The sequence below is a fragment of the Vigna unguiculata genome, chromosome 9 (genome assembly GCF_004118075.2).
Source record: "Vigna unguiculata cultivar IT97K-499-35 chromosome 9, ASM411807v1, whole genome shotgun sequence".
Classification (NCBI taxonomy): Eukaryota; Viridiplantae; Streptophyta; class Magnoliopsida; order Fabales; family Fabaceae; genus Vigna; species Vigna unguiculata.
Genome location: NC_040287.1, coordinates 38,884,500 through 38,910,490, shown reverse-complemented (window position 1 = coordinate 38,910,490; position 25,991 = coordinate 38,884,500). Strand labels below are relative to the sequence as shown.

At 31.4% G+C, this 25,991-nt stretch overlaps 3 protein-coding genes across 4 annotated transcripts; 1 reads left to right on the top strand and 2 right to left on the bottom strand.

Annotated features, from left to right (window-relative positions):
• Window positions 1–398: 398 nt before the first annotated feature.
• LOC114163050 (nucleolar protein dao-5-like) lies at window positions 399–9,006 on the bottom strand. The gene is made up of 14 exons (XM_028047101.1): window positions 8,698–9,006; window positions 6,836–7,039; window positions 6,544–6,725; window positions 5,744–5,870; window positions 5,431–5,628; window positions 5,298–5,345; window positions 4,296–5,204; window positions 4,056–4,163; window positions 3,813–3,886; window positions 3,212–3,263; window positions 2,304–2,390; window positions 2,188–2,231; window positions 1,316–1,387; window positions 399–1,242 (listed from the first exon to the last, which is right to left on the bottom strand). Exons 1-14 carry the CDS (start codon window positions 8,797–8,799, stop codon window positions 705–707), a joined length of 2,745 nt encoding a protein of 914 aa, XP_027902902.1. The 5' UTR covers window positions 8,800–9,006; the 3' UTR covers window positions 399–704.
• Window positions 9,007–14,665: 5,659 nt separating this feature from the next.
• LOC114164325 (stromal cell-derived factor 2-like protein) lies at window positions 14,666–18,246 on the top strand. The gene is made up of 6 exons (XM_028048960.1): window positions 14,666–15,092; window positions 15,236–15,382; window positions 15,717–15,857; window positions 17,248–17,297; window positions 17,378–17,507; window positions 17,858–18,246. The coding sequence occupies exons 1-6, from the start codon at window positions 14,976–14,978 to the stop codon at window positions 17,939–17,941; spliced, it is 669 nt and encodes a 222-aa protein (XP_027904761.1). The 5' UTR covers window positions 14,666–14,975; the 3' UTR covers window positions 17,942–18,246.
• A 4,403-nt stretch (window positions 18,247–22,649) lies between these two features.
• On the bottom strand, window positions 22,650–25,104 carry LOC114195869 (U-box domain-containing protein 13-like). Of its 2 annotated transcripts, XM_028086288.1 has the most exons (3): window positions 24,735–25,104; window positions 24,036–24,588; window positions 22,650–23,941 (listed from the first exon to the last, which is right to left on the bottom strand). In XM_028086288.1, exons 2-3 carry the CDS (start codon window positions 24,575–24,577, stop codon window positions 22,993–22,995), a joined length of 1,491 nt encoding a protein of 496 aa, XP_027942089.1. In that variant the 5' UTR covers window positions 24,578–24,588; window positions 24,735–25,104; the 3' UTR covers window positions 22,650–22,992. The 2 variants fall into 2 exon arrangements, with proteins under 2 accessions (XP_027942089.1, XP_027942090.1); XM_028086289.1 differs by lacking the exon at window positions 24,735–25,104 and having other exon boundaries at window positions 24,036–24,728.
• Window positions 25,105–25,991: the final 887 nt, after the last annotated feature.

Here is a 25,991-nt window from a genome sequence, read left to right as displayed (position 1 = left end):
ACAAAGAATTTGTTCCACTTAAAGTGCTATGTGATTACATAAAATTGAAAGAAATAGAAAGGATACAAATAAATAAAAATGGGATGTATAGAAGAAACAAAAAGAAGAGTGTTTGATTTGAATAAAATTAGTATCAGCTAAATGTGAGTGTAATTAAAAAGAGCATGCAATTCTTACTTATGAGTGTAAGAGAAGAGATACATCTAAAATATTTCATTTCTTCTCTGTCAATTTTCACCCTCCCGTGATAAGTTAATACTTCTTTCCCCCATTCATTTCTTTCATCTCTTCCCACATTTTCTCTACCAGTTACCAAAAAAAAGGTTAGTTTCCCCAACTGACCAACTTTAATAGCTTCCACCACATCAATTATGCTGTTAAGTAAACAATAACCATAGTTCAGTAATAAGCACTGCAAATACTGTTTGATTTGATTGTGTAAGTAGTCATCATTCTTTGAAAGAAAGTTGCTAGCCAAATATTTTTGTGTTAAAGATAGTAACTCGTACTACTAAACTAGTCTAACTAATTACTAAAGATAACAGTGCTAACATTAGAATAATTACCACAAAATGATGAACAGCTACCTCATACATGCTGAAACTCATTTGATAACTCCAGCCATAGAAAGAAGAGTTAAATGATATGAGGAAACTGATAAAAGCACCCAGTTAAGGAATAAACAGCATGCAAAATACCCACATCTAGCTTCTCCTCCGCTTCTTTCCACTCTTGACCTCACTTCCTTGTACCTTAGACGAAATTGAAGTCTTGCCCTTGGCATCTTCTATCTTTCCTTCTGAAACATCTGATTTACCATTCTCAAAATTTTTTTTCTTCAATAAACCAGATTTTACCTTGCCAGAGCCATTAACATCATCCTTTCCACCACTTTTGAGAGGTTTTTCTTTGGAAATAGCAGTCTTTGGGGTTGATTTCTTGGATTTTCCACTTTTTAGAATTTCTAGCTTAGACTTGGAAGACGGCTTTGGCACACTACTGTCATCATCATTTGATTCCCCAGTCTCGGAAGTATCAGTATTTTTCGATTTCTTACTCAGTTTTTTAGTAGCAACAATGGATTTACTGCTAGAACTCTTAGGAATGTCATCCTTAGATTTTTTATTAACTCCATTCTCAGATTTGCTATTTGTCTTGGAATCTTTCAATTTGGTGTCATCTTTGAACCTTTGGCTAGACTTCAGGGATACACTTTTTGATCTACTATTCGTCTTTATTCCACTGCAAAATCATCCAAAATTTAGATATCCAATAAGAGGTGGCACTAAAATAGATAAATTGATAATTAAATGACCTGGAAGAAACATCCATCTTTCCCTGCTTGGTGGTTTCACCGTCATTTGTTTTCCCTTTCTTCTTTGGTTGCCTGAATAGGACCAGAGAACAATGCAAAGTAAAGAAGACCAAATAAAGAAAAAGAAAGCCATGTCTGCCACAACATCAAAGAGAATTCGCAAAAAGAAGAGCACTAAATAAGACACATGCATTTGAATCGTTCAAAACAAAGGAAGAACAACAAAAGATCTACTATCACAACATTCTTAATTGATACAAATCAAACCAAGGGACAGGAGATAGCCCAATTGCTTCAAGAGATACGACAGCCAACTCCAACAATATGGGACTTTTCAATCTCTTTCTTAACAGACAGTTGTTTCCTTTAAATTAAAAGATAACAATAGTTTTTTATTTTTTAAATATTTCCTTTAGCATTGAACACAATATATTAAATCTATATGAAAATCCACAACACGTACATGCTCTCAATGTTCAATGGCTTGAATAATTAAAGACCATAGACATGATTGGTAGATCAAATACAAAACACACCATGACTGACCAGAAAGCACGGGAAGAGGGAGATGGTTCAGTACTAAGCCATAGGACAAATCATCATTCACAAACACACACACACACACACATATATATATATATATATACACAAAATGTATCATGGTAGCTTTCTTTCAAAAAAAGTATACAGCAAATCAGTAGCAAGCACAAACAACAGCATCAACTAAGCCAACATTACAGAGACATAATTTCAGAAAAAAGGTCAACACAATACACACAATGCGCTCCATAAAAACATGCCTGAAAAATATAAGATAATACATCCATACAATATATCTACAAAAATGTATATTAACAATATGTAGCACGTACATATCAATGGAAGCATCAAGACTTGCACTATCACTTCGATCTTCCTGTCCACAGAAATAGTAGTTATTAATTTATAAGCAGAAAAGTTGGTGCAAAAGGACTACGCATAGACCAACCTCATCTGCATCTGAGTCCTTTTCAATGACCTTCCATCTCTCCTTCCCAAGATTTAGTATTTCTTCATCACCATCATCATACGAGACCTAAAATACAGAATAGTTGCCAGATGATAAAATAGCCTGTATTTGGACAAGTTTTGATAAAAGTATACAATAAAGATTTATGATCACAAGCTACTCATTCCAGCTATTAAGAAAAATACTAAAATGACTTCCCTTTCCATTGTGTTTTACTTTTATTTTCCAGAAAAAAACCAAAAACATTTCCAGATACTTCTTTTTCATTGTGTCCATACAGATAAGATTTTAAGAAAGTTTCATTTTTTAAAGAGTCTTCCAATTGTTTATTGCATTAATTCTTTAACCAAAATACTCTAAATTACTCTACATTGTTTGTAGTAAACATATAAATACTATAAATTGCTCTACATTGTTTGTAGTAAACATATAAATACTATAAATTAATGAGATAAATATATTCTCTGTTGTGTTAATTGGAGAAGATGACAGCGTAAATTATATAAATCTGATGAGTCCCAAATAATCAGAAGGGTAGTTTTGGTAAAATATTATAAACTAACAAGTTTAACTACCGACCACATTAACTAACCCTCTTAACTCGAATTTTTTTTTTTCAATATCAAAAATGCATTTTACTTTTTCTCTTTAAAAGTGGCTCAAACAAATGGTCATAGCAGAAGTAGAATGTTACATTTTTTTTCACAATTTGAAATAATACCAATAAATGTAATCCCCATCCAACTAAGATATTAAGCCATCTAGAGTATAGAGCAAACGTTAAATATACTTAAATGGCAGTGCAACACAGAAAAACAAAAAGAATATAAAGCTTTTTGTAAGTGATGGTAAGGGTAGAGAGGAGACTTAACAAACAGTCAAATCACCTTGTGCTTCTTTTTTGCAGAATCAAAAGATTCAATAATACCCTTGTAAAACCTGCAATAGATTAAATGTCAGTAAAAATATATATTAAAAGTTTCCATTACATCAATTTGAACAAGCAAACGGATCATAAATAGAATGTGCATGATTACACTATTTTAATTCAAAATATATACTCTGACAATGTATTTCATATCAAAACTCAGTCACACTAAATTTTAAAAAAGATACAGATTATTATAAATAATTCGTGCAATTAGAAAGTCAAAGTCCAATACATAAACTGTCAAAATAAATTAAGAAAAAAAGTGTGTGGGACAAGAAGGGAAATCAAGACAATGATAACTTCAACAAAAAGCTTTACACAACGATACATGTAGTAATTGTGATTGTAAATATGTAATATGCATAACACAAAGCAACATTAGTCCAGATTAAGAACTATAAATATGTACGTCACACAGCTCAGACAATCATAAGCTGCAGAAGTACATATTAAAATTTAAAAGGAAATGTAAAACAGTACGAAGCACTTCCCTGCTGCTTCTTAAAAAGATTTACAGTGACAGCATATGAAAATTTGAAGACATGCCAAGTACTTACTCACGATCCTTAGGCCACCAAACTTTGACCCGTAAACCAACAAGGTTTTCACCATGTTCCTTCGTATCATACTCCTGGTACAACAGCCAGTTAATTGGAAATCTTGCAAGAAGACAATGAAATTCTGGGACATGCTAGGCATGCCAGATAAAAGACTTTTCCAAAGAAAAAAGTTCCCCAACGAATACATCCTTAACATATCAATTACATAATTTACAAGTTCACACAAATCGGGATACATACATTTTCTTTTCCTGAAGTAAGTTTCCTTTTCACATTTGCCCTGGGAGTCTCCTCTGAACATGCACCTTTGGCAGATTTTGTACCAGACCTCGGAGAAGAAACTATTTCCTAAATAATTAACAATGATTCCTTTAATGTTTTACTTTGAAGAAAGAACAAAGTAGAATAAAATCGTGTAGCAATAATCTTGATAAATAGCAGCAAAAGAAATAAGCACAGTATAAAACATAAAAATTATACTTTGTCCACATTCATAGCAGATGACTTTGCTACATCTGTCTCAGTCTTAGCTTTACCGCGCCCTCCTTTTTTCCTGTCTTCTGCCTGCCTTGAGGAGGATCCACCACTACCCTTTTTGTTTTCTTCTAATTTCTTGGCTGAGTATGTTTTAGCATCTGCATTATTTTTTGCACCGCTTTCTTTTTTTACAGAATCTACCACACTAGTTTTTCTCAAATAAGACTTTTGACCTAGTGCCTTTTTCACTGACCGCGTCACAGGTTTGGCTTCTGAATCACTAGCTCCTCCTGACACCTTAGAAACATCATATGCAGTGCCTTCTTTTACAGGGTCGTCTTCCTTTGTTGATTGTCCAAGTTTCTTTGAATGATTTTCGTCATTGAGGCTCTCACTTGGAGGAGAAGCAACCACTTCAGATTCATCATTTACTGCCACTGGTGATGAAATCTTAGTATCAATTTCTTTATTACTCTCTGAAGGTCCTGCTGCTTCAACAAAATGTTCTTTGTGAGGGGAACTGGGAACTATCTTACTGTTGCTTTCATCGTCAAGCATTTTCTCAGTTTCCTTCTCATTAGCAGCAACTTGATCCTTGGAAGGTTTTGCCAATTTAGTAGAAGAGCTTGATTTCTTTCGTGGTCTCTTGGTAGCTTTTCCTGCCTTTTGTTTACTATTGACAACCTTTTTGGTGTCCAAATCACTACCCACCTCATGACCCGATTTATTCAAACCTTCAGAGTGGTTGGAACAATCAGCATCCTCTTTCTTCTTAATGGGATTGGAATAAGCTAAAGCAGTATCTTCTCCAACACATGCAATACCATAGCTCATGCCTGAGTTTGGAGATTTATTCACATCAGGATTTCCTCGTTGAGAGGATGTAACTTCCCTCGAATCCTTTTTAACCACCTGCTCAAACGAAAATCACCATATTCCAGTGTCAATTCTGGAAAATAAATGTCTAAAACAACACATAAAAAAACAGGAGCATAAAGGAGATACATGTGTTGACTTCTCCAATGATTGTTTTTCTGAATCGCTCTTATCCTCCTGAAAAAGGTCAAAATGACCATAGAAAAACTTCATCATGAAATGTTTCAAAGATTAATCGACAAAAGACCGACAGAAAACTTACCGCATGCTCACTAGTCACACATGTATCATTTTTTTCCAAATCATCAGATGTATCCTGGCATATTGAAGCAAGTACAGCACTATAATCCCCAACCGATACACCCAAGGATCTCACTGCTTGAACCAAGTAGGGCTTAAGCTTCGTTGCACAATTTTCAAGAACCCTCTCCCCCAATTTTTGGGCAATTGGAAAAACTTCCTAAATTTCAATGATTATCAACATCATGACAACAATAAAATTTGAACGACAAAAAACATCATTCAGGTTTAAAATCACAATCTACTAAAAAGGATGAAATAGTAACTGTCACAACCTCATTGTCTTTCTTAACGCTGTCCAGTAGTGGGGACAGCAGGGCTAAGGATATATCTTCACTTTCCTCAATAACAACTGTCATAATTGTTTCCATGGACAAAACAACATTTTCGGGATGATGTTCCCTGAAATTTACAAAATAAACCTGGTCAAAAACCATGCCCCGATGCTTATGTTTGTCTAACTCACTGTAAAAATGCATTTGTATATATGTAACAATTATGTTTCACAAGTAGAAGCATTACGATTCAATACAATACACTACTTGAACAATTGTTTAAGAATCAGGACACAGATGAGGCACTATATATTAATATAATGCCCATAGTTTTACTAATATGTTTTCTTATTATACCTTCAATTTTCCTTAATATAACTGATATTAAGGTTGATGTACTATATCATCATATTTTGTTGGTCTTCACTGAAAAAGTATATTGTAGCCAAATTTAAATAAAAATCCTTGATTCAAGTTAAGATACCGATTCATTCATTATATATACAAGAGGGTATAAGATAAAGACAGCTTTGTTCTAATATTTGGATTTAAAGTATTTTTGCACCCAACTGTAAAAATAAACTGAAGGAAGTAATCAGTCATCACACAAGTTAGTAAATGTTCATAAGGTACCAAGCAGGAAAACAAAATAAAAGGCACAATAGTTCACAGATTGTGCAGTAAAAGATCACAAAAATCAAATCATGTTTTAAGTTAAGAAAAAAAATAGGGGACAAGATATTTAAATTTTGAAGTTGTGACAACGGGGAACTTGGGGGAATCCGATACTATACTCCTACCTTACACCTTTCAAGAAATGTTGAAACATATCCGATATCAGGGCATCACATTCAAGGTCCAGCATTACCACACAGGATCTGACTTTTGCAACAGTTTCCAGAATTGAGATTCTCTTGGCATATGATCGACTTAACTTGTCATGCAAATTTTCAAATGAAGATACTATCAAGTGAAAGACCTCCTGCAAGAGAAAGTCATAGATAAGATTCAATCGATTTACTGATACCTTTCATAAAGAGTATGATAATCATCAAGTGCATTCATAAATTGTCGTATGAAAATTCCACACACCTTCATTTGATCATCATCATAAGGAGCATCAGGTGCACTGATTCTTGTTATTTCACTGATGCAAGAGGCAACTGCAACCTTGACATCATTATCTGAGTGCCTTAAAAGTTGGTCACCAACCATTGCTTTCAATGATGGAGAGAGTGCATTTTGCATAGAATCTGTTGGTGACTGTTCAACCCTTGACAGGCAGCTTTCTACTTGCTGTAGAGCAAAGGAAAATAAAATAAGTTTAATAATTTGACTAGTCATTTGGTTAAGACTATTTTTCATATTCGCATATCTTTTACTAGAAAGGAAGTTTTCAGCTACACATGACTTCAAAGTTCAAACTCATGCTGTATTTAAAGGGTTTTAAAAAATAAAACTACGAAATAAACCTTTCCCTGAATTGCCTGGATTCAGAGACATTATTTATATCAGAACAATTCTTCATCACTTGTGAAGGTAAAGAGTATATAGGTTGCACGTTAAACAATGTCGGTCTTTCACACTGCTGTAATTTACAATACATGATAAATAACTCAAAGAAATAGAAACCCAGTGCAACACCAACAAAGCTGAGAGGGCAACCAAAGTATGTGAGAACATGCAACAAAAATCTCAATCCAACACCTGACTACTTGAGAATTATGTAAGATCAGCTACGATATAAAGTGTTTAGTAAATAGCATAAAAAATAAGAAAACATAAAGACAATGTCAGCAAGGGAACACAAGCACATCTGTATATAAGAGTCTCTAAATTCAAAATATGGTATATTCACCACCAACAAAAACTTTTGACAGAGGATTATTGATAATTTTACACTTGTAAACAAGCCCTGTTGTACCATAGCAATATTGGACCATATTTTGCAATATAAATTACTTCCTCTGTGAACTATCTTGTTTTAAAAAATTGTATTCACGAAACCCAACACTGCAAAACCTATATATGAAAATATGCCACAGCTATAGTTTAGTTTTAACCATCAACTCAGACGGATATTATAAATATGCCATTAAATTGTCCAGATCAATAAAAAATATATAACCCAGAAATATACCGGATCATATCAAATGGTTTCCATGTAACTTGAAGTAGATATATTTTCTATGATCAAATAGTTCCAAAATTTTATTGCAGAACATAATTTTTTAGAAGGGAGTGGAAAAATCTGAAGGTATAATTAGTTGTTGTTTTTTTTAGATTTTGATAACCCTTTCTTCAATTTCACATAAGAATCCCCTCCACAGTTGCAACTCCCCTGCCAACACTACAACAACCAAGTTCGACATCCTCAAACCTGGCATCACTGTTGGCGGTTGGCACCACTCCAAACCATCAATTACTAAACTAACCTGCGAACCAGTAATCAAAGATTGATAAAAACTGAACATCGCATATTTTAGGGCCTTGTTCAGTTTTCTTCACTTCCATGGTCTATCTCATACATCCCTACCTAAACACTCAATAACACTGACTTTTATTATAATCATAGCTTACCGTTACCAGTTAAAATATCGTAACTCGGTAAGGGAAAATAGCATACATATGATATGATTATATTATATTATATTATATTATATTAGGATGTTTATTATAACATAACACATACCCTGACACCTACGCCATCACAGCCAAATGACGTTGTAGAATAATAACTGAAATCAAACATTCCATGTACTCGTTATTTCCAACAAAATGTAACAAAAACATCAAAGCCACACAATATCAGCAACAAGTTTGCCTTCTCCAGACGAAAGACAGGAACGACATGCAAGAAACAACTTGTATTAAAAAAATAAACACCCAAAATTAAATATCAATAATCATGAAAAAAAATAGTTAAAATAGCATTTGAAAGGAAAAGGACTTGCCTCTAAGAGTGAGAGAAGCTCCTCTACAGAAGACGGAGGATCTGCGAGCTTGTTACCGGCTTCAAGAAGTTGTTCTTTCAATTGTTTATCTGCAGACGCCATTGGTTGTGTCCTCTCTGTTTTTTCTGGTCTTACAGGGACTCACCACTTTCTTCTGCTTCACTCCATTAATGCCCTAAAAGTTCACACCAATCCAAAATCTGATTTGAGAACAGAAGCTGGAACGACAATGTTAGGGTTCTTCTTTAACTTCTTTTGTTTTCCCCCCTTTTCCTGATAATGAAAAACGGAATAGAGCACAGAAGTGACAAAAATAAAATCTAAAAAAGAGAAAATAAAGTTTGTTTGTTCTGAGGAGAGAGGAAAAACTGAATTTATATATACATATAATATTTATTTATTTGTATCTTGGTATATATGTATAATGAGTACTTAAGAAATACTCGTAAAAAATAAAATAATTACCTTTTTACTGTATTTATATTAATTAGTTAACATATAACCATAGTAAAAATGTTCTTGTAATATTATTTAGTCATACACTATTCTGTGGTAAATTTATATATATATATATATATATATATATATATATATATATATATATATATTTAGAATTCACGGTTAAAATATTTTTCATAGTTGATCATTTAAATTTTTATATTAATAGTGAATAGTATATGCTCCAATAAAAAAAAACAAAGAAAAATATAATGTGAACTATTTTTTATTTAATAAATACTTGTAAAAAAATAATTACCTTTTTACTGTATTTATATTAATTAGTTAACATATAATCATAGTAAAAATGTTCTTGTAATGGTAAATTTATATATATATATATATATATATATATATATATATATATGTGTGTGTGTGTGTGTGTTTTTTTAGAATTCACGTTTAAAATATTTTTCATTTAACAAAGAAAAATATAATGTGAATTATTTTTTTATTAATTTAATTTTAGCGTTTTTAATGAGTATATCTTGATCCAGGAGAAAATTTTGAATTTTAAGTTGTTTCAGCTTGCATCTAATAAACTTTTTTTTATCAAATTTAATATAAAAAATATTCTCTAATAAAAATACGACTGAAATATTATTTTTTAAGTTTTGATATAATAATTTAATATTTTTTATGTTTATTTTAATTATATTTTTTATACATACTTAATATTTATTTTAGTACAATGATTTTTTAGTTAATTAGTTGAGATTCAATCAATACTAAAAATCATTTTAGATCTAAATTATTATAAAAAAAATCTTAATTAAAGTTAATACTAAAAATAAATTGTTTTTAAATATAAACTCTAAAAACTCTTCTATATTCCTATCAAAATTGAATCATTAATATCATGTATGGAGATGGCAAATAAAATTGTCCACGTGCCTATTGTTGGTACTGTTTCCATTTTGATGGGGAATTCCCACATTGATTGTTGGGCATGAATATGAGTATGTAGAATCCTTCACTTTTTCAATTGGGTATGAGAATAAGTATGAGGATGTATATGTGTGTATATATATTTAATATTTTTTATTTCTTCTAATTATTTTGTTTATCATGATACTCATTCCTATTTCCAATATATTTGTTATCTTATCATCATCTTTATATAATTATGTTAACATGATGTATGTCAATTAAAAAAAAAACATGTCTCACATTTGAATATTTCTATTATTTTTTAATATTTTTATTTATTGTATATTTTCTTTTCACATGGAAATGTTTAATACTCTCAATTTAAGTGTTTAATAGCATAAACCTTTCACTTACTAGGTAATATAAAAAAAATTACTCATTGTTATTAATTTTTGTTTCATTTGAAAAACTCGTTTGTTTCACTAAAACAATTTTTGTTATTTATCAATCATTGAGTATACATGGAGATATTTGAAAAGTTTTATTAATTTTTTAAGGTATTTTTCTTTGTACTGTTTTTTTCAATAGTCTCTGAAATTGTTTATAAAACACACATTTGTTAATTTTTTAATACTTTTATTTGTTGTTTATTTTCATTATGTAGAATACTATTTCATATATTTTATATAATTATTTTTTATTTTTCAAGTCATTATCAATCATACTATAATTTTTCATTATAATTATATAAATAACTTTTATTTACTACAATATAAAAAGTAATATAATTGTCATGAATATTTTTTATCACCATCCAATATATATTAGAGTTCAAAAGATACAACATTTATGTTAAAATTTTACTATTTTATTTATTATTTGTTCTTTGTGTCACTTGGATTAAGTGATGTACTATAACTTTTATTAGTAATGTATAAAAAAGAATCATTAGAATTTACAAAATTAAAGTAAACAAACATTTTAAATATATTTTAATTTGAATATTTTTTTCCTTTCATATTTTTTAAAAATTATATTTTTTTATTTTATCAACTAGGTTTCATTAATAGTTGCGAATTTAATAAATGTTTTGGTTCTCATGAAATTTCATCTGGTATTATAATATAAAATGTGAATAATTATAATTTATTTCAAAGTATTTGATATCGAAAAAATAATTATCTCCTAATATTGAATATTTGATAATATTATGTTTTATTTACCATAATTTTTTATTATTTTATAAAAATTAATTAAAATTAATATTGAAGAGTAAGAAAACGGATACAAATATGAAATTATACTGATTTTCTGATAAGGATGTGGATGAGATAAAAGTTTAATATCCATTTAGTTTGGATATGGAATGAAATAAATTTTTTTTACTAAAATAACATGTGATGGCAAAATTCATTCCGCCCGCCCTCTTGTCATCCTTATCCATGTACATCCGTTGTAACAAATAAAACCATTTATTAAAACCACCATGACACACTTCTGTAAGATTAAAAGTTGAACCATACTTAAACAGATATTATCACAATAATATAATAAATAACATTAACCGTATATTACATAAAAAACTAAAGTACTGAAAATTAGAAGTAACATAAATATTTTTGAAAAAATAATAAATACCTTGCAGCTTTTATTTTTAAGGAAAAACAAATAAACATGCTATTACAATAAAAAAGAAAAACATGTTAATTAATAAAGTATTAATTAGTTGTAAGAAAACTTTTGACTAATTTTAATTGACTTGTCAAATTTCATCTTATTCGTACATTTTTCAAGCACGTTTAATTAATCGGATCTGTGATACAAAATACAAATAAACATGGTGTTGTACTAATCTTTCAGTGTAGCTTTTACCACCGAGAGCAGACTCTGAAGAAGAGTTTAAGACCTGAGACCGAGAAGATAAATAAAAATTATGTATATTAAATGAAAAAAATAAAAGAGTTAAGTTTCGAGTATCAAATTTAATTTGAATTAGGCCGTTTTCTCGTGAATATGAATCCTGTTAGTGCGCTCCGCTCTTTTTTTTTTTCGTGAATATGTATCTTGTGATTGTTCTTTTTTTATTTACAACACCTTAATGAATGAAATTCATAAATTATATTTTGTTTTGGTTTTCTTTTATATATATATATATATATATCATTCTGATTTATAATTCTATCGTCAATACTCATATTTAAAATTGATCTTTTCTATAAAAATGACCTTTGTAATTTCAATAATCTTAATTTTAAGGAATATATTATGATTTTTAAAAAAAGAGTTATGGGACGAAGATGGAACTTTGTAATTGTACTATTTATGGAAAAAAGAAGGAAAGTTCACTACAAAGTGCTTCTCCCACTCATGTCTTTCACACGAACTTGTCCTGTATCGTTTTTGTCTCGCTACATGTAAATGTCGTTATTTTTTATTTTTTTCGTCATCATTTATATAAGTTGCCACATCACTATTAGTAATTGTCGTCGTATTTTCCTCATTTATCTTTTTCTGTAACGGCCTCCACTACATCATATCATCTTATTAACGTCATCCTTATCAACAAGGTAAAATATCTAATTTCATGCAAATTTTAGAAGGGAAAATGTCATAAAAATAATATAATCAGGGAGTCAATATAAGAGAGGATATAAAGAGAAAAATATATAAGGATCATATTTATTAAGAATTTTATTTATTTATTTTTATTTGTTTATCGACTGGTTTAACCAAAGGATGAAATTACACTAATTTGTTAGTGCTATTATCTTTTTATATTTTTTTTCTTTATTTTTAGTTGTGATCTAATTAGTAATAGACAATTTATATATTAGTATGTGTAAACAGATGAATATTTATAATTATTTGAATTTTAGTTAGACTGATAATAGGTGTCGTTGATAAGGAAAACATCATAGCAAAATAAAAAGACAATATAAGAGAAGGAAAAAACGAAAGAATATTCAATTCATTGATTTTTTTTTAATATTTAACGTACCATAAAATTTAATTTAATAAGAACTTATTAATTTTTGATCTTTATTTTTGTATTGACAGCTATTAAGACTTTTTTATTGAGATTATGAGTATTATTAATTAAAGCATGATTAATACTTCTTATATTTATACACACCTACTAATTTTTTATATTAACATAATATAATTTTATTAATTTAAATTTATACATATCGGTCAATCGCTGAATTAAGAGTAACGTGGGATATGTAAAAATAATTTAAAAATCTAAAAAGTCTCACTTCTCTCGTGAACTTGCATGTCAACACAAGTCTCACATTGTCATCTTTGTTTATCTTTGTTTATTTTTATTTTTTTGTTAAACGTGATTTTAATATTTAAACTTAAATTTAAAATTAATATTTATTTATATTTCAAATTTTGATATAATTTAATTTCAGATTTTAATAATAAATAAATATAAATATTTTAATATAAATGTGTGAATTTTTCTTAACATCAATTATTTATAAAATTTGGAGATAATATATTATTTTTTGAAACATGATCAAATTTTAAGTATACATGTCATTTCAAAAATTAAAAACATATTTAAGTTTTATATTTTTTAATGTTAAAGTTTATATATGTCAAAATATCAAATATCACACCACTCTGCTTGATATAAATAAATTTAATCAAAAAATTATAAATATTTTAAACTCTCATGTCATGATTTTTTTAATAAAAACTTATTTGAAAATGTTTAAATTTACAAGCTCTTAAAATTGAATTATACGATCTTAATTTTCTGCGGAAGAAACATGTAAACAATGATGTCCACTTAGGTCACATGAGTATCATAGTTGGACAAAACCTTAATTAAATATAAATATTTAAAACAGCCAGTATTATAATTTTGTAACATGATCTAAATTAAGAGTAAGATATACGTGAAATACTTTAAAATTAATTACTTGTTTATTTTAACAAATTTTATACTTTTTAACACGAAATAAATTAAAAGTACGAGTTATGTGAAATATTTTTTTGTTTTCTTTTTTAACAAATATACTTTTAGAACTTTGAATTTGATTATTTTTTTAGTTTAACCAACTTTGTATTAATAAAAATTCGTAAAAACTAACTCATTGTTTGTAAAAAATTAAACCGACAGGGATTTTATATTAAATTAAAACCAAACATGTCCAATTTTCATTATAAATCTTTAATACAGAGCCCATATTCATTATTATTCGGGGAACAATGTAATTATTGAAGTACTAAAATATGTTTTAAACATTTTACATGTACAAAGGTAAAAAATAAAAATTCAAGATATAATCCGAGACACGTACTATTGTCTAAAAACTAATTTATGTTTCTCTCGTGATAAAACTCACCCGTAACAACAACTAAAAGGAAAAAAAAAATAGAAAGAAAAAGAAAAAGGAGGTAGCTTAAAAACAAACAGGTGCAAAAAGCAGAAAAAAATGAAACAGCCCAAATATTACCTGAACGTATAGGCGTAGAGATTTTGAACCAGTAACAAGAATCCACGTCATTAAAAATCCACGTGTTGGATTTATATTGGGCGAGAGAGCGTAGAGTAACGTGTCTCCGAGACTCCAGCGTGGAACAAAGTAAACTAGCGTGTCTTTCCCGGTCCGTGTTAGGACCTTGCAGAGACCATTTACAAAGCAAAGCAAATTTGGTTAATTTGGCAGGGACGTGAATGCGCTCTTCCTCTCTCTTTCGATCTGGATAGTAAATCGGGTCGAACCGTGGCTTCCTCAGGGTCGCAGAACCTCTCTCGAAGAAAGGCTTCTTCTTCGTCACCGTCTCAGCAACAAACTTCCGGGTCGACCCGGATCGTTTACCGGGAGTCGCGGAGCACATCGGAATCTGATTTCCCGATCTGGCAGCAGAACTGGTTCATCGCATTGCTCTTCGTCATGGCTCTCGGATTCTTTGCTCTCGCTCTCTTCCTCTTCATTACTCTTGACTCTGACGTTGTTCCCTCTTCCGCTGCCTCTGCCTCTGCCTCCGCTGCTTCCTCCGAAGGCGTCGAGGTTTCACTTTCTATTTTCGTTTTCCGTTTCGTCGCTAAGAGTTGGCGATATCCAATTTTTGTTTTCCGATGCAAATTTTCGATAAGTAACAATAAATGTTGATTAATAAATACTTTTTCGCTGATTGATCTTTAATTGTGCAGGTTCAGATTACATATGGTACGGTGCTGAAGCTTATGCACGAGAAGACCAAATTTCGGTTGCATTCTCATGACGTGCCCTACGGTTCTGGCAGTGGACAACAATCGGTTACTGGTTTCCCCAGTGTTGACGATTCCAATAGTTACTGGGTAGCTTTCTTATTCATATTATCTTTTCTTACATGAATTGTGTTCTTAAATAAATAAAAAACAAGGTTATGTTTTTGTAACGACTTGAGTGCCACGATTGTTGCATTTCCTTGGAGATTTGAGTTTAGTTGTGACTTTTAATAGTTGGGTTAGGAATTATCCTAAATGTGACTTTAACAAACAACCATTACAGCGGTAAACAGTTTCTTATTGTGTGATAATTTATGATTAGATGACAGTGTAGATCCGTGTTCTATAATTTTTTTGTTTTTTTAAATTTGCTCTGTAGCCGTTGGTTTTTGTATTCACTTTAGATTTATGCATTGTCTTGTAGATTGTTAGACCTCAGCCAGGAACTAATGCTAAACAAGGTGATTCCATTAAGAGTGGTACCATCATTAGATTGCAGCACATGAGGACAAGGAAGTGGCTGCACAGCCATTTGCATGCATCCCCGATATCAGGCAATCTCGAGGTGAGTGCATCTTTCTCTAGTTATTGCCTACTAGCATTTGATTTATGATTGCTGTAACTATGTTAATGTTGTAATGTAAGCTACATTGCTATTTTTTTTTTTTATGTATGTTTGATTTCAAAGACTTGCTACGAATATCTAACGTGGCACCTCCTTTTGCACATGTGTGTAGTGTTTTAGTTAGATCTTAGATTGGAGTTTTCTTCTCCAAATATTGTTTTATATCTGCTTCAACTCACTAGGTAATAAGGCCCTCGTCTACGCAAAAAGGCTTTCAATCATCACTGTAGGATATTTAAGGATTTTTCTGTATTACAATTTATACATTTACTGTTAATGTACACAGTCAATGGCCTCCTTGTCCTCCCCCATCACTATCCGTAAATCAAACTCCAATATATTAGAAATAACCCTCTTCAATAAATCAAACTTGAATTTTTGATATGTTTTTTCCCAAACTCAATTGCTCTAGTCCCTGGATCTTTATGATCACGTCTGCACTTTGTATCTGCCTAGCGGATTCCGTTTCATCTTTAATTTTAATGTTATCTTCCCCATAGCTTTCAGTGAACCCATCACTTTTCATTTTACTGTTCATCTTTCATTCGAGAAGTCTCATCGGCGGTTCATTCATTTTTAATATTCTTTTAGCTGTCCAACTTTATTTCCAAACATGCATGAATAACATGGCTAGAATTTGGTTAAATAGTTATTTGAATATGTCTGCGCTTGAGGAACTAATGTTAGACCGATTTATTATGAAAGACATTGTGTTGGATTTTATGTATATTTTGCCCCATAATAAATCTACCATTTCTTCTATTTTCTCTAATTTGATAACTTGTATTTAGTACCATTCGAATGATTCACATAACCTAAAGAACGATTGTGTGTAAAGATTCTCTTCACATTTCCGCTTTAATTCATATTGATTTTGGTCTCAACTGGTATAATATCTCTCCAAATTTGTCTTTTGTATTGAGCTACCAACGTTAAATGGAAATGACTTACTGTAACCCCCTGATGTAACTGTTATTTCCTTTTGTAAAATAAAAAACTGATATTAATTATCCCAAATTTTCCGATTAATCTACCCATTTATGTAGCTGACCCTATCTACAGGGATAAGTTCTGGTACTATAAATCTACACACTTGCAAGTAACTACTACTATAAGCTATCTCCTCTCATTGTACCGCTGTGTCTCCTTCTATAGACTAATGCAAGCAATATTGACACTAAAATTCTTGAACTACCAAACATAATTATATAGGACATTTTTTGAAACATTTCTTTTATTATCCTGTTTTACGTACTTTGCATTCAAATATAACCTATTTTGGACTCTGTCTGTAATGGAATATCTGACTTTAACTTCGAATTGAAAATAGGTGAGCTGTTTTGGGGGAGAAAATGAATCTGACACTGGGGACTATTGGAGGTGAGACCTTTTTTTCCTCAATGGATGTTTTAGATCTCAATGTTCTGGAAGGTGCTTTATATAGGTTTCATTGTCCTTAGGCTATTAATAGAGGGAAGCGGGAAGACTTGGAAGCAGGATCAGAAGATTCGCCTTCAGCATATTGACACCGGAGGCTATCTACATAGTCACGATAAGAAATACAGCCGCATTGCTGGGGGACAGCAAGAGGTGAGAAATCGCCCGGAATATGAAAATCTTATATTCTCCTTTCAACAATATTTTATATAGAACTACAGATGTGCCAATTATATTTAGATGCTTACTGCTTTCAGCATGCTTTTCATTTGCATACCGAGTTTCATATTTTAATTTTTCTTGCATGTTAGAGTGCATCAACAAAATCAGTAAAAGTATTTTGTAGATGAGTTTGGCACTTAGCTATAGTTTTCAGGTTTGCTTTGTCTTTAGACAGTACAGTGGATAATGGATGGTGATGGTTCTTTGTAAATGTGATCATATTTTTATAAGTATACTTGGAATTATATTAACATTTTTGTGATTTATCCCACTCTTATCAGGTTTGTGGTGTTCGTGAAAAGCGTGCTGACAATGTATGGTTGGCAGCCGAAGGTGTCTACCTTCCTGTCACCGAAAGCAAATGAATGATCGGTATCAATACCTCTATATACACGGCTCGCATTGATTCTGAAATCAGATAGCATAAGCAGATATACGGGAGTATTTAGGATGAGATAACGGTAGTAATATTTTTCATAGGTACTTTATTATGTAGAAAGTCATGCCCCTTTTTCCTCTCAAGAACCACTTGATGTGTTCGACGTTTTGTTAAGCAGTATGTTAATTGGTATTTTCTCTGTTAGGACTATGAAGGACAAAGTGTGGCAATGAATCTATTTTTCAATTGATTTAGACTATTAATTATACGGATAATAAGGGCCTTTATTTATGGATGCGTTTTCCTTTTTGATAATGTTAAGAAAGATCCAAATACTAGAAATACGGTATTTGAATTATTAATGAATGTACATTTTCCTTAAAAGAAAAGGAAAAGGTTCAATTGTAATTTTGATCTGTGTAAGATCATGTGCAGTTTTGGATCCTCTCGATTCTTTTGAGCTGTTTTGCTAACAATAGGTGCAATCGGCAAAAAAAAAAAAAACACTCAATTAAAAGAATGATAAGCTGAAAAATCAGTTTAGCAACAGTGATATGGAACTCGGGATTGTTTAGAGTTCATTTTTTTAATATAAATAAATTTGACCGTTCTGTAAATTTTTCCCATCTGAACTCTTCAATTTTATTCTTGTGCAAAAGATTTAGAAGTTTATGATAGATTTAACATATAAATGGTTTTAAATTTTAAGTTATATCAATTTTGAATGATGGTACGAAGATAAATTAGCTCGTGAAAATGGGGAAACGATTATTTTGTGATATGATATATTTATTCTGTTGGTGAGTTCTGGGTATATGAAGATTTAAAATAATTTAATAGGTTTAATTTGTATAAATTCCACATTAAAGTGATAAAAGTGTAGACCAATGTATTATGAGCGGATATTGAATATCCGCCAATCGAATACCATGATATTCTTAGCGATGCCATCAACAAACATATAATCAAATACTCATATATATTACCTGTAAATATCTATTAAAAAAATTGATTTAGTATCCTAATTGAGAGATACATATACACATTACCCTTATATACAGATTTTACTGCGAATATATGTACATACGAATTTTTCTCTCTCCTCGTGGAGAAGAAAAAGAAAATAGTATAATGCCAAAGGAAGAGTATCCGATGGTTCTCTTCAGTCTTTACGACAGATAAAGAAAAGTTTGGCTTCGGCCATTGTGCTGTCTCGTAGAAAAGGAATTCAATTTCTAGTCTGTCCAAAATAGATATAAAAACCAAAAACATATCATTCATACTTCTTCAGTTCAGATGTATACTTTCAAAGAAAAACTTATGTCATTATTAAGAAAAATTATATCTGTCAATTTTGTTACAAAATATTTTATATAACACTTTTCACAAAAAAATTTATAAATTTTATAATTTTATAAAAAATATTTATTTACAGAAAAATTATTTGTCAATTAAAATTCTTAAAAAAAATAACAAAAACAAATTATTTTTATAATTTTTTTATAAATTTGTAAAATAAATTTAATGTAATATGAGAATTTTTAATAGTGTAATTAATGTATAACAAAAATAAGATGTAAAATTGAGACAGTGAAAATTTAGAATTGTTATGAAAAAAAAAATGTGAATGCGATAGGTGCAATTTGGAATGATTCACCAATCAAATATGTATTCACTTCTTTTCTTGTTTTTGTTTCGTTACTCTGTAAAATGAAATACATTTTATGATATGAAAATGTATACAGTTTGGTGAAAAGGATGCGGAGATGTTTTGAATGGATCCATGAAGAGTCAAATCTTACAGACACTGTTTGTTTTTTTGCTAGCTCTACGTCACTACTACACATTTATGAACAATATGAAACCATGTGAAACAATGTTTCACAAGTATTAATTATTGTATCACCTTTCATTTTCTTACAATTTCCTTACAACTTTAATTGTTCTCTCATTTGCTTTCACAATATCGATGTTTCATTATTATTTTTTTCTCCTATACTTTTCCCCAAACAAAGGTGAAAACAGCTCATAGAAGTGTACAATCATGGTTATCCATTTCCAGTATAAAAGCAATTAAAGAAGAAGAAAAAAAAAAGCAGAACTTCCACTACATAACTTGTGCATTGTATATGATAAAGTGATGCATGTGCATGTGGTCACGTACTGTGTACGAAGAACAAACGGAACTCCATAGGGTAACACTTTTTTATGCCTTTTGTTATTGCTTTTCAATCCACATTCGCACAAAATAATGAACATTTGTAATAATATGTGATCATGAATAAGAGGCAAGGAGGAGGAGAGAAGATAGATTTATAAAGGTGGAATAGGAATAGGATATGAAGTGAAAAGTAAGATATTCAACATATTCGGGAAGCTTAGTTTTTTTACATATCTTAAATAAATTTGTTTAAATATTTCTATAATAGGAAAGTCAAAAAAAAAAAAAAAAACTAGTCATGGGATAAATCGTTAGGATTCGTGATGATTTTAAAATAAAATCATGAAAATTACATATGACTTCTTTATAAATTTTTAGGAAAAAAAATCATCAAGAGTCATGACGATTTCAGTATGAGATTACTTGTTGAACGGTGAAGTCATCAAGAGTTATGATGACTTCAATTTTTTATATATTTATGAAAAAATAATATGAAATTCTTAGAACTTTTTTTTGAAATCGTCATGATTCTTTACTACTTATCTCATAATTAATCTTTTTTCACTTATTTATTTTCGTAATATCCAGACAAATTTGTCTCATATATGTAAAAAAAAAAAACTTAACACTTAAGTTTGCAATGATTTATTGAATTAAAATTTTATATTGATTATCACTTGATTGATATTTTATTTATCTTATGTTAATGTATGTTTAATGAGCTTATTATTAAACTAGTATATTTATTAATAAATACAATGAACCTATGTAATAAAAAAATATCATTAAGTTAAATAGGAGAAACAATGAAAAGAAGAAGAACATTGAATATTTTTACTTAAAAGGTCTTCATACTTCTGGACTCCAACAAATAGAAATAAAAACAAAAATAGAAAACTATGAAAATAAATGCAATCCATGAATGTTTCAATTTGACCACATTACATGTAATAACGAAGGAGTACTAAACACACACGATCCTTGACCTCTCATAATTATTGACGTTAATTGTATATTCATCAATTCATGAAGTTTAAGTATATTTAGAAAGCTATGTAGAAAATTAAAGTTGTAAGTTTTGTTTTGACTAAAATGAATGTACTTTAAATTATATGGGATTTAAAGTCAATGTACATGAATATGAGATATCTTTTTCCGAAAAAAAAAAACTCAAATTTTGAATTATTGCTCCAACTTGTATTTTCAATTGCTAATTATATATATGGAATCTTCTAATTTGGGAAACTTCCATAGTTTTGACTATCATTAACTACAAGTAAATGTTCACTCCTAATTTTAGGTTTGAAACAAGGCTATAAATTATTAAAATATCTAACCAATTTAGATAAGTCTAATTTAGTTTCTAATTATGTAAGATATAAGAATTGGCTCACGAATATTATAGTTTGATATAAGCTGATAGAAAAAAAAAGTATAGTTTGATAAAAACATGGTTCCGATTTAGAATTAAATTTGTATTTGAAATTATAACATACTAAGAAAATGGTTTTATAGTACATTTTATACATTAAAAATTTTAAATCATTTTTTTTTTGAAAAACTAAATTGGAAACGTTTTTCATATTTGAGAATTTAATTAATTATTTATCCAATTAGTTTATTTAAAACATTCAGTTAGACACAGATTGATTTTATTGTTAGAGGCTAATTAAACTTAAACTCAAGATTTAAAATATCAGAATTGAAATCAGTGTTAGAGTATGGCAATCTCCAAAATCCAAGTTTTTAAAACTTGAATTTAACCCAAACACAGATGCAATTAGGTCGTATAAAACATAAACATTTGAGTGTACTCTTGTACGAATTTATTAGCTATTAGTTAGTACTGGAAATTCGTGGTCACATCACATCATTTTGTGGGATGCAAATTCTAGTCTTTCTTGCAATCCAACTAGAAAACACTGCAACTCAAATAATAGAAGCACGCTTTTGGAAGCTAGGGTTCAGAGCAGGCTAAAATCTGAAGAAAGTCAATGAAAATGGGCCCTCTCTGTGATCAAAAGGTTGATGTAATTATTTTTTATATTGAAATTACATTGACAATAGAAGGTTTTCACTGAACTTCAACAGAATTTAAGCACTGGGTAGAAGATAACACAGCATTATTTCATATGAATGTGGACCCCACAACAAATACCAAGAAAGGTAACTGGTAGCACTGAGAAAATGCAGCAGGTCATCTTTCAGATCAAACAAATCCCATCTAGCATTTATTTACAGTGAACCATGTCATGTGACAGTAAACGGATCCTCTGTCATTTATCAATTTTTTATCGGACAAAATTTATGCAAAATCTCAGTGCAAATGTTTAACAAATGTTTGTGCTAATCCAGAGATTCTTGAAACTCAACATGTGAATTAATTTGCGAACGAAGGGAGTGAAGATTCTGAAATAGAAAATGGCGGTGAACAGTCCCTTTAGGTATGTTATAGACGAAAATGACAGACACGTACACCCCATCATCCAATTTATTAACTACAATTACAACAAAAACAAATAGCCTGAGCAAGTGGAAGACAAAAGTGTGTTATGCTATCAGAAAGGGACTATTTGAATGCAGAGACGCTGGTACATAGAGTTTGCATTCTTAAAGCAACCCTCAGATTTTCCATTTTTTCTGTCATGCCACTGATGGGGAGGCACCAACAAACTACACTAAAACCAGCACATCTAAACCTCAAATTCAAATATCTCACGCCAAAGAAACAGAATGTGTCCTTAGCAGATATACCCAAAAAACGATAGAACCAAAAGCTACACAAAGTAGAAATTGATACTGTTATAACTTATAATAAGTAATCTACCATTACAAGACTAAAAACTTCTCGAAACTACAATGTGAAATGGTTTATTTCAAAATGGGAGGCTCTTGGAAGTGGAACTCGAAGTGAGTGAAGCAATTTGGGCAGATGGGACGAAATCCTGACGCAAGTTGGCCCTCTTCACGATTTTGATCATGTTATTCTGCAGACTTTGCTGCACTAACTGTTTCACCGCTTTCTTTTCCTCACTCATCATCATTCCATCTTCCTCCTCCGCCAAGGACCCTCTTCCTCCTCCACCACCACCCTCAGAGGAAGAAGAGCCACCACAAATAGGAGCGGAGACACCCAAATTCAAGTTTGCAGCGTAGCTCCCTGAAACCTGTTTCCCTTTGTCCACCCTCAAACACTCCAATATTCTTGAGGCTCTCTTCTGTGCTAACGTGGTTCCGACAAGCGTCAACTCAAGCAGCGACGACACAATCCCTGCCTCGATCATGGCCCTTCTGTCCCCGTAAGCTTTGTGTGCCATAATCATCAACACATACGATGCCTTCTCTTGGCACTCTGGCGAGTCTGTCCAACTCAACACATCCACCAGAATCGGAATCGCATCGCTCACACCACTGATCGCTTTTCTTCCCTCCGGAGTCGACACTAAATTGTTCAGAATCGCCAGACTCCTCTCGCTCACTTCCATGTCCCCTATCGTGCTCACTAAAATCCAAACCAAATCAGTCTCCAAAATCACCGAAACGTTGCTCTGACATATTGAAAGATTGTACAAAGCGCGCAGAGCATCTTGCTTCACTTGCGATTGGGATTGTGATACGGTTTTACTAGCCTCTAATTTTTTTAGGGTGTTAACTAGGAACGGTATTGCACCGGAGGAACCAACTATCGGTTTATTCGAATCCAAAGCACTCAATCCAAGGAAATTCGCAACAATCGCTTCGGCCACCGACGAATTTGAATCACTCAATTCAATTAGCTTCAGCATCTTGTGTACAGTGCCGATTTTCACTATAGCCGCTTTATTTCTGAAACAATTCAATTAACATCAAATTTTACATATATAAAATATCTGGGTAAAACCATGGTGAATTAATTTGAATGAAAACGCAAATTACGCACGCATCGTTGCCGATTCCGAGATTGAGCAAAGCATAGAGCGAAGCGATTTGCGAATGAGCGTCTTCCGAATCGAGCATTCCGACGAGAGGAGGAATTGCTCCGAGCATTGCGAGATTCGCTCTCGCTTCGGAATCTTCCTTCGCCAGCGACCTCACTCTCTCCGCCGCGATTCTCCGCATCGTGAGGTCTTCTTCGCGCAACTCCTTCACCACTCGCTTCAGCTCCGCCAATGCCTCCTCCTTCCTCTCCGCCTCCGCATCCGTTTTCATCTCCGCCGCGTTCAGCAGATCCGACAGCTTCTCCGACCTCTTCTCCGACCTCTCCTCCTTCTCTGCATGGCTAGCCACCGAACTAAAGTCACCGACGTTTCCTTCGCCGCCGCCACGCTGGCGATACCTGTAGCGGGAGGTGCCGCCGCAGCTGACGGCATCGAAGATCAAGCGGCGGAGCACGCGGAAGTGACCGCCAGCGGTGACATTTTTCTCCGTGTGTCGGTGATCGAGAGCGATGGATCCGACGCTATTCCGGTGACAGTTTGCCATTCTCCGGCAACCTACATTGCAGAGAGAGAGAAAAAGAAGAGTGAAGAATCCCTGATTTTTTTTAATATATAGAAAGAATTCACTTTAGGCTTTTGTTCGTTTGTTTCTCTTATTTTTCAGTGTGGTAGTGAGTGAGTAAGCAAGAAGAGTATAGTACCTTCTGGTGCACGTTGTTGTGTCCCTTTGACTGTTTTTATAGTTGCGAACTGTGACGATGCTGGAGGGAGCGCCAAAACTAGACACTGTGGTTAGAGAATGCTTTTCAACGTTGTTGCCTTGTTTCACAAATGAAACCAAGTTACCACTCATTTCTTTTTCGCATTCCTGGAATCATTTCAGACAAAGAAACTACAAAATCGGAGACCCATACCCCCTTATATTTCTCTCTTCACCTTCTTTGCGTTTTGTCTTTTCTATAAATTATTTCTTCTCAAATAATTACTCACAATTACCTCTTTCTATGGAACAAAATGTTGTTAAGGAAAGTTGCTACAGATATCTTCAATTTTTAGCAACTATTGAAGCAACTTTGCTGCATCGGAGAGCAACTTTCTCATCACTCCATATAAGGTTTCTCTTTTTGGTGCCTCTTTTATTTTTTAAGTTAAATTCATACACAAATAAATTACGAAATTAGGAATGGGACATGTTCGGTTCATTTCTAAAATTAGTTATTCTCTAATAATCAAAGAATTTAAGTGTGAGTCTAAATTTTATATTGATTAAAAATAAGGAAGTAGAACACCGTATAAAAATTAAGACTCATAAACTTATCGTCTTAAGATTTTGGGTGGGATGAGAGTAATGTAAATTCTTATGTGGTCGAGTTCAGATCTTCCTAGTAAAATCTCTTCTTAAAACCGACCCGAACAAGAATGTATATTAATTCTGAAATAAAATTTGTAATCGAAATTAATCCAGATTCTTATGGTAATATAATATCCTATGGTAAAAGGATGTGTTTGATTAAGGATAGTGTTTGGTGTTACTGGTTGCCAGCTAGAAGTGAATTTGATTGAAGGAATAAACGGTGTTAGGTTAGGTGTATGAGTGTTGAGTATAAAATACAGGAAAATGTCTCAAAATCCAAACCCACGTGTCACTATTAAAAATACGTACAGATCTTTTTTGTGTTCGAAATCTGTGCATGGACCTCACTCTATTTCTATAATATATGATATTTAAACATTTGCATTAAATCAATCTCCTCTATTCATTTCATTTTTTATTACTCCACCAATCTGTCGGTAAATTGATCTCAGTTATCATATTTAGCCTAATTAAGTTTTAATGTTTGGTATAACATTTTTAGAATATTAAATGGTTGAGATTGACTGTAATAAAAATATAGGTTGACACTTTATATTGATGAAAAAGTCGAGTCACGGGTAATAAAACAAAGATCCATAAATAT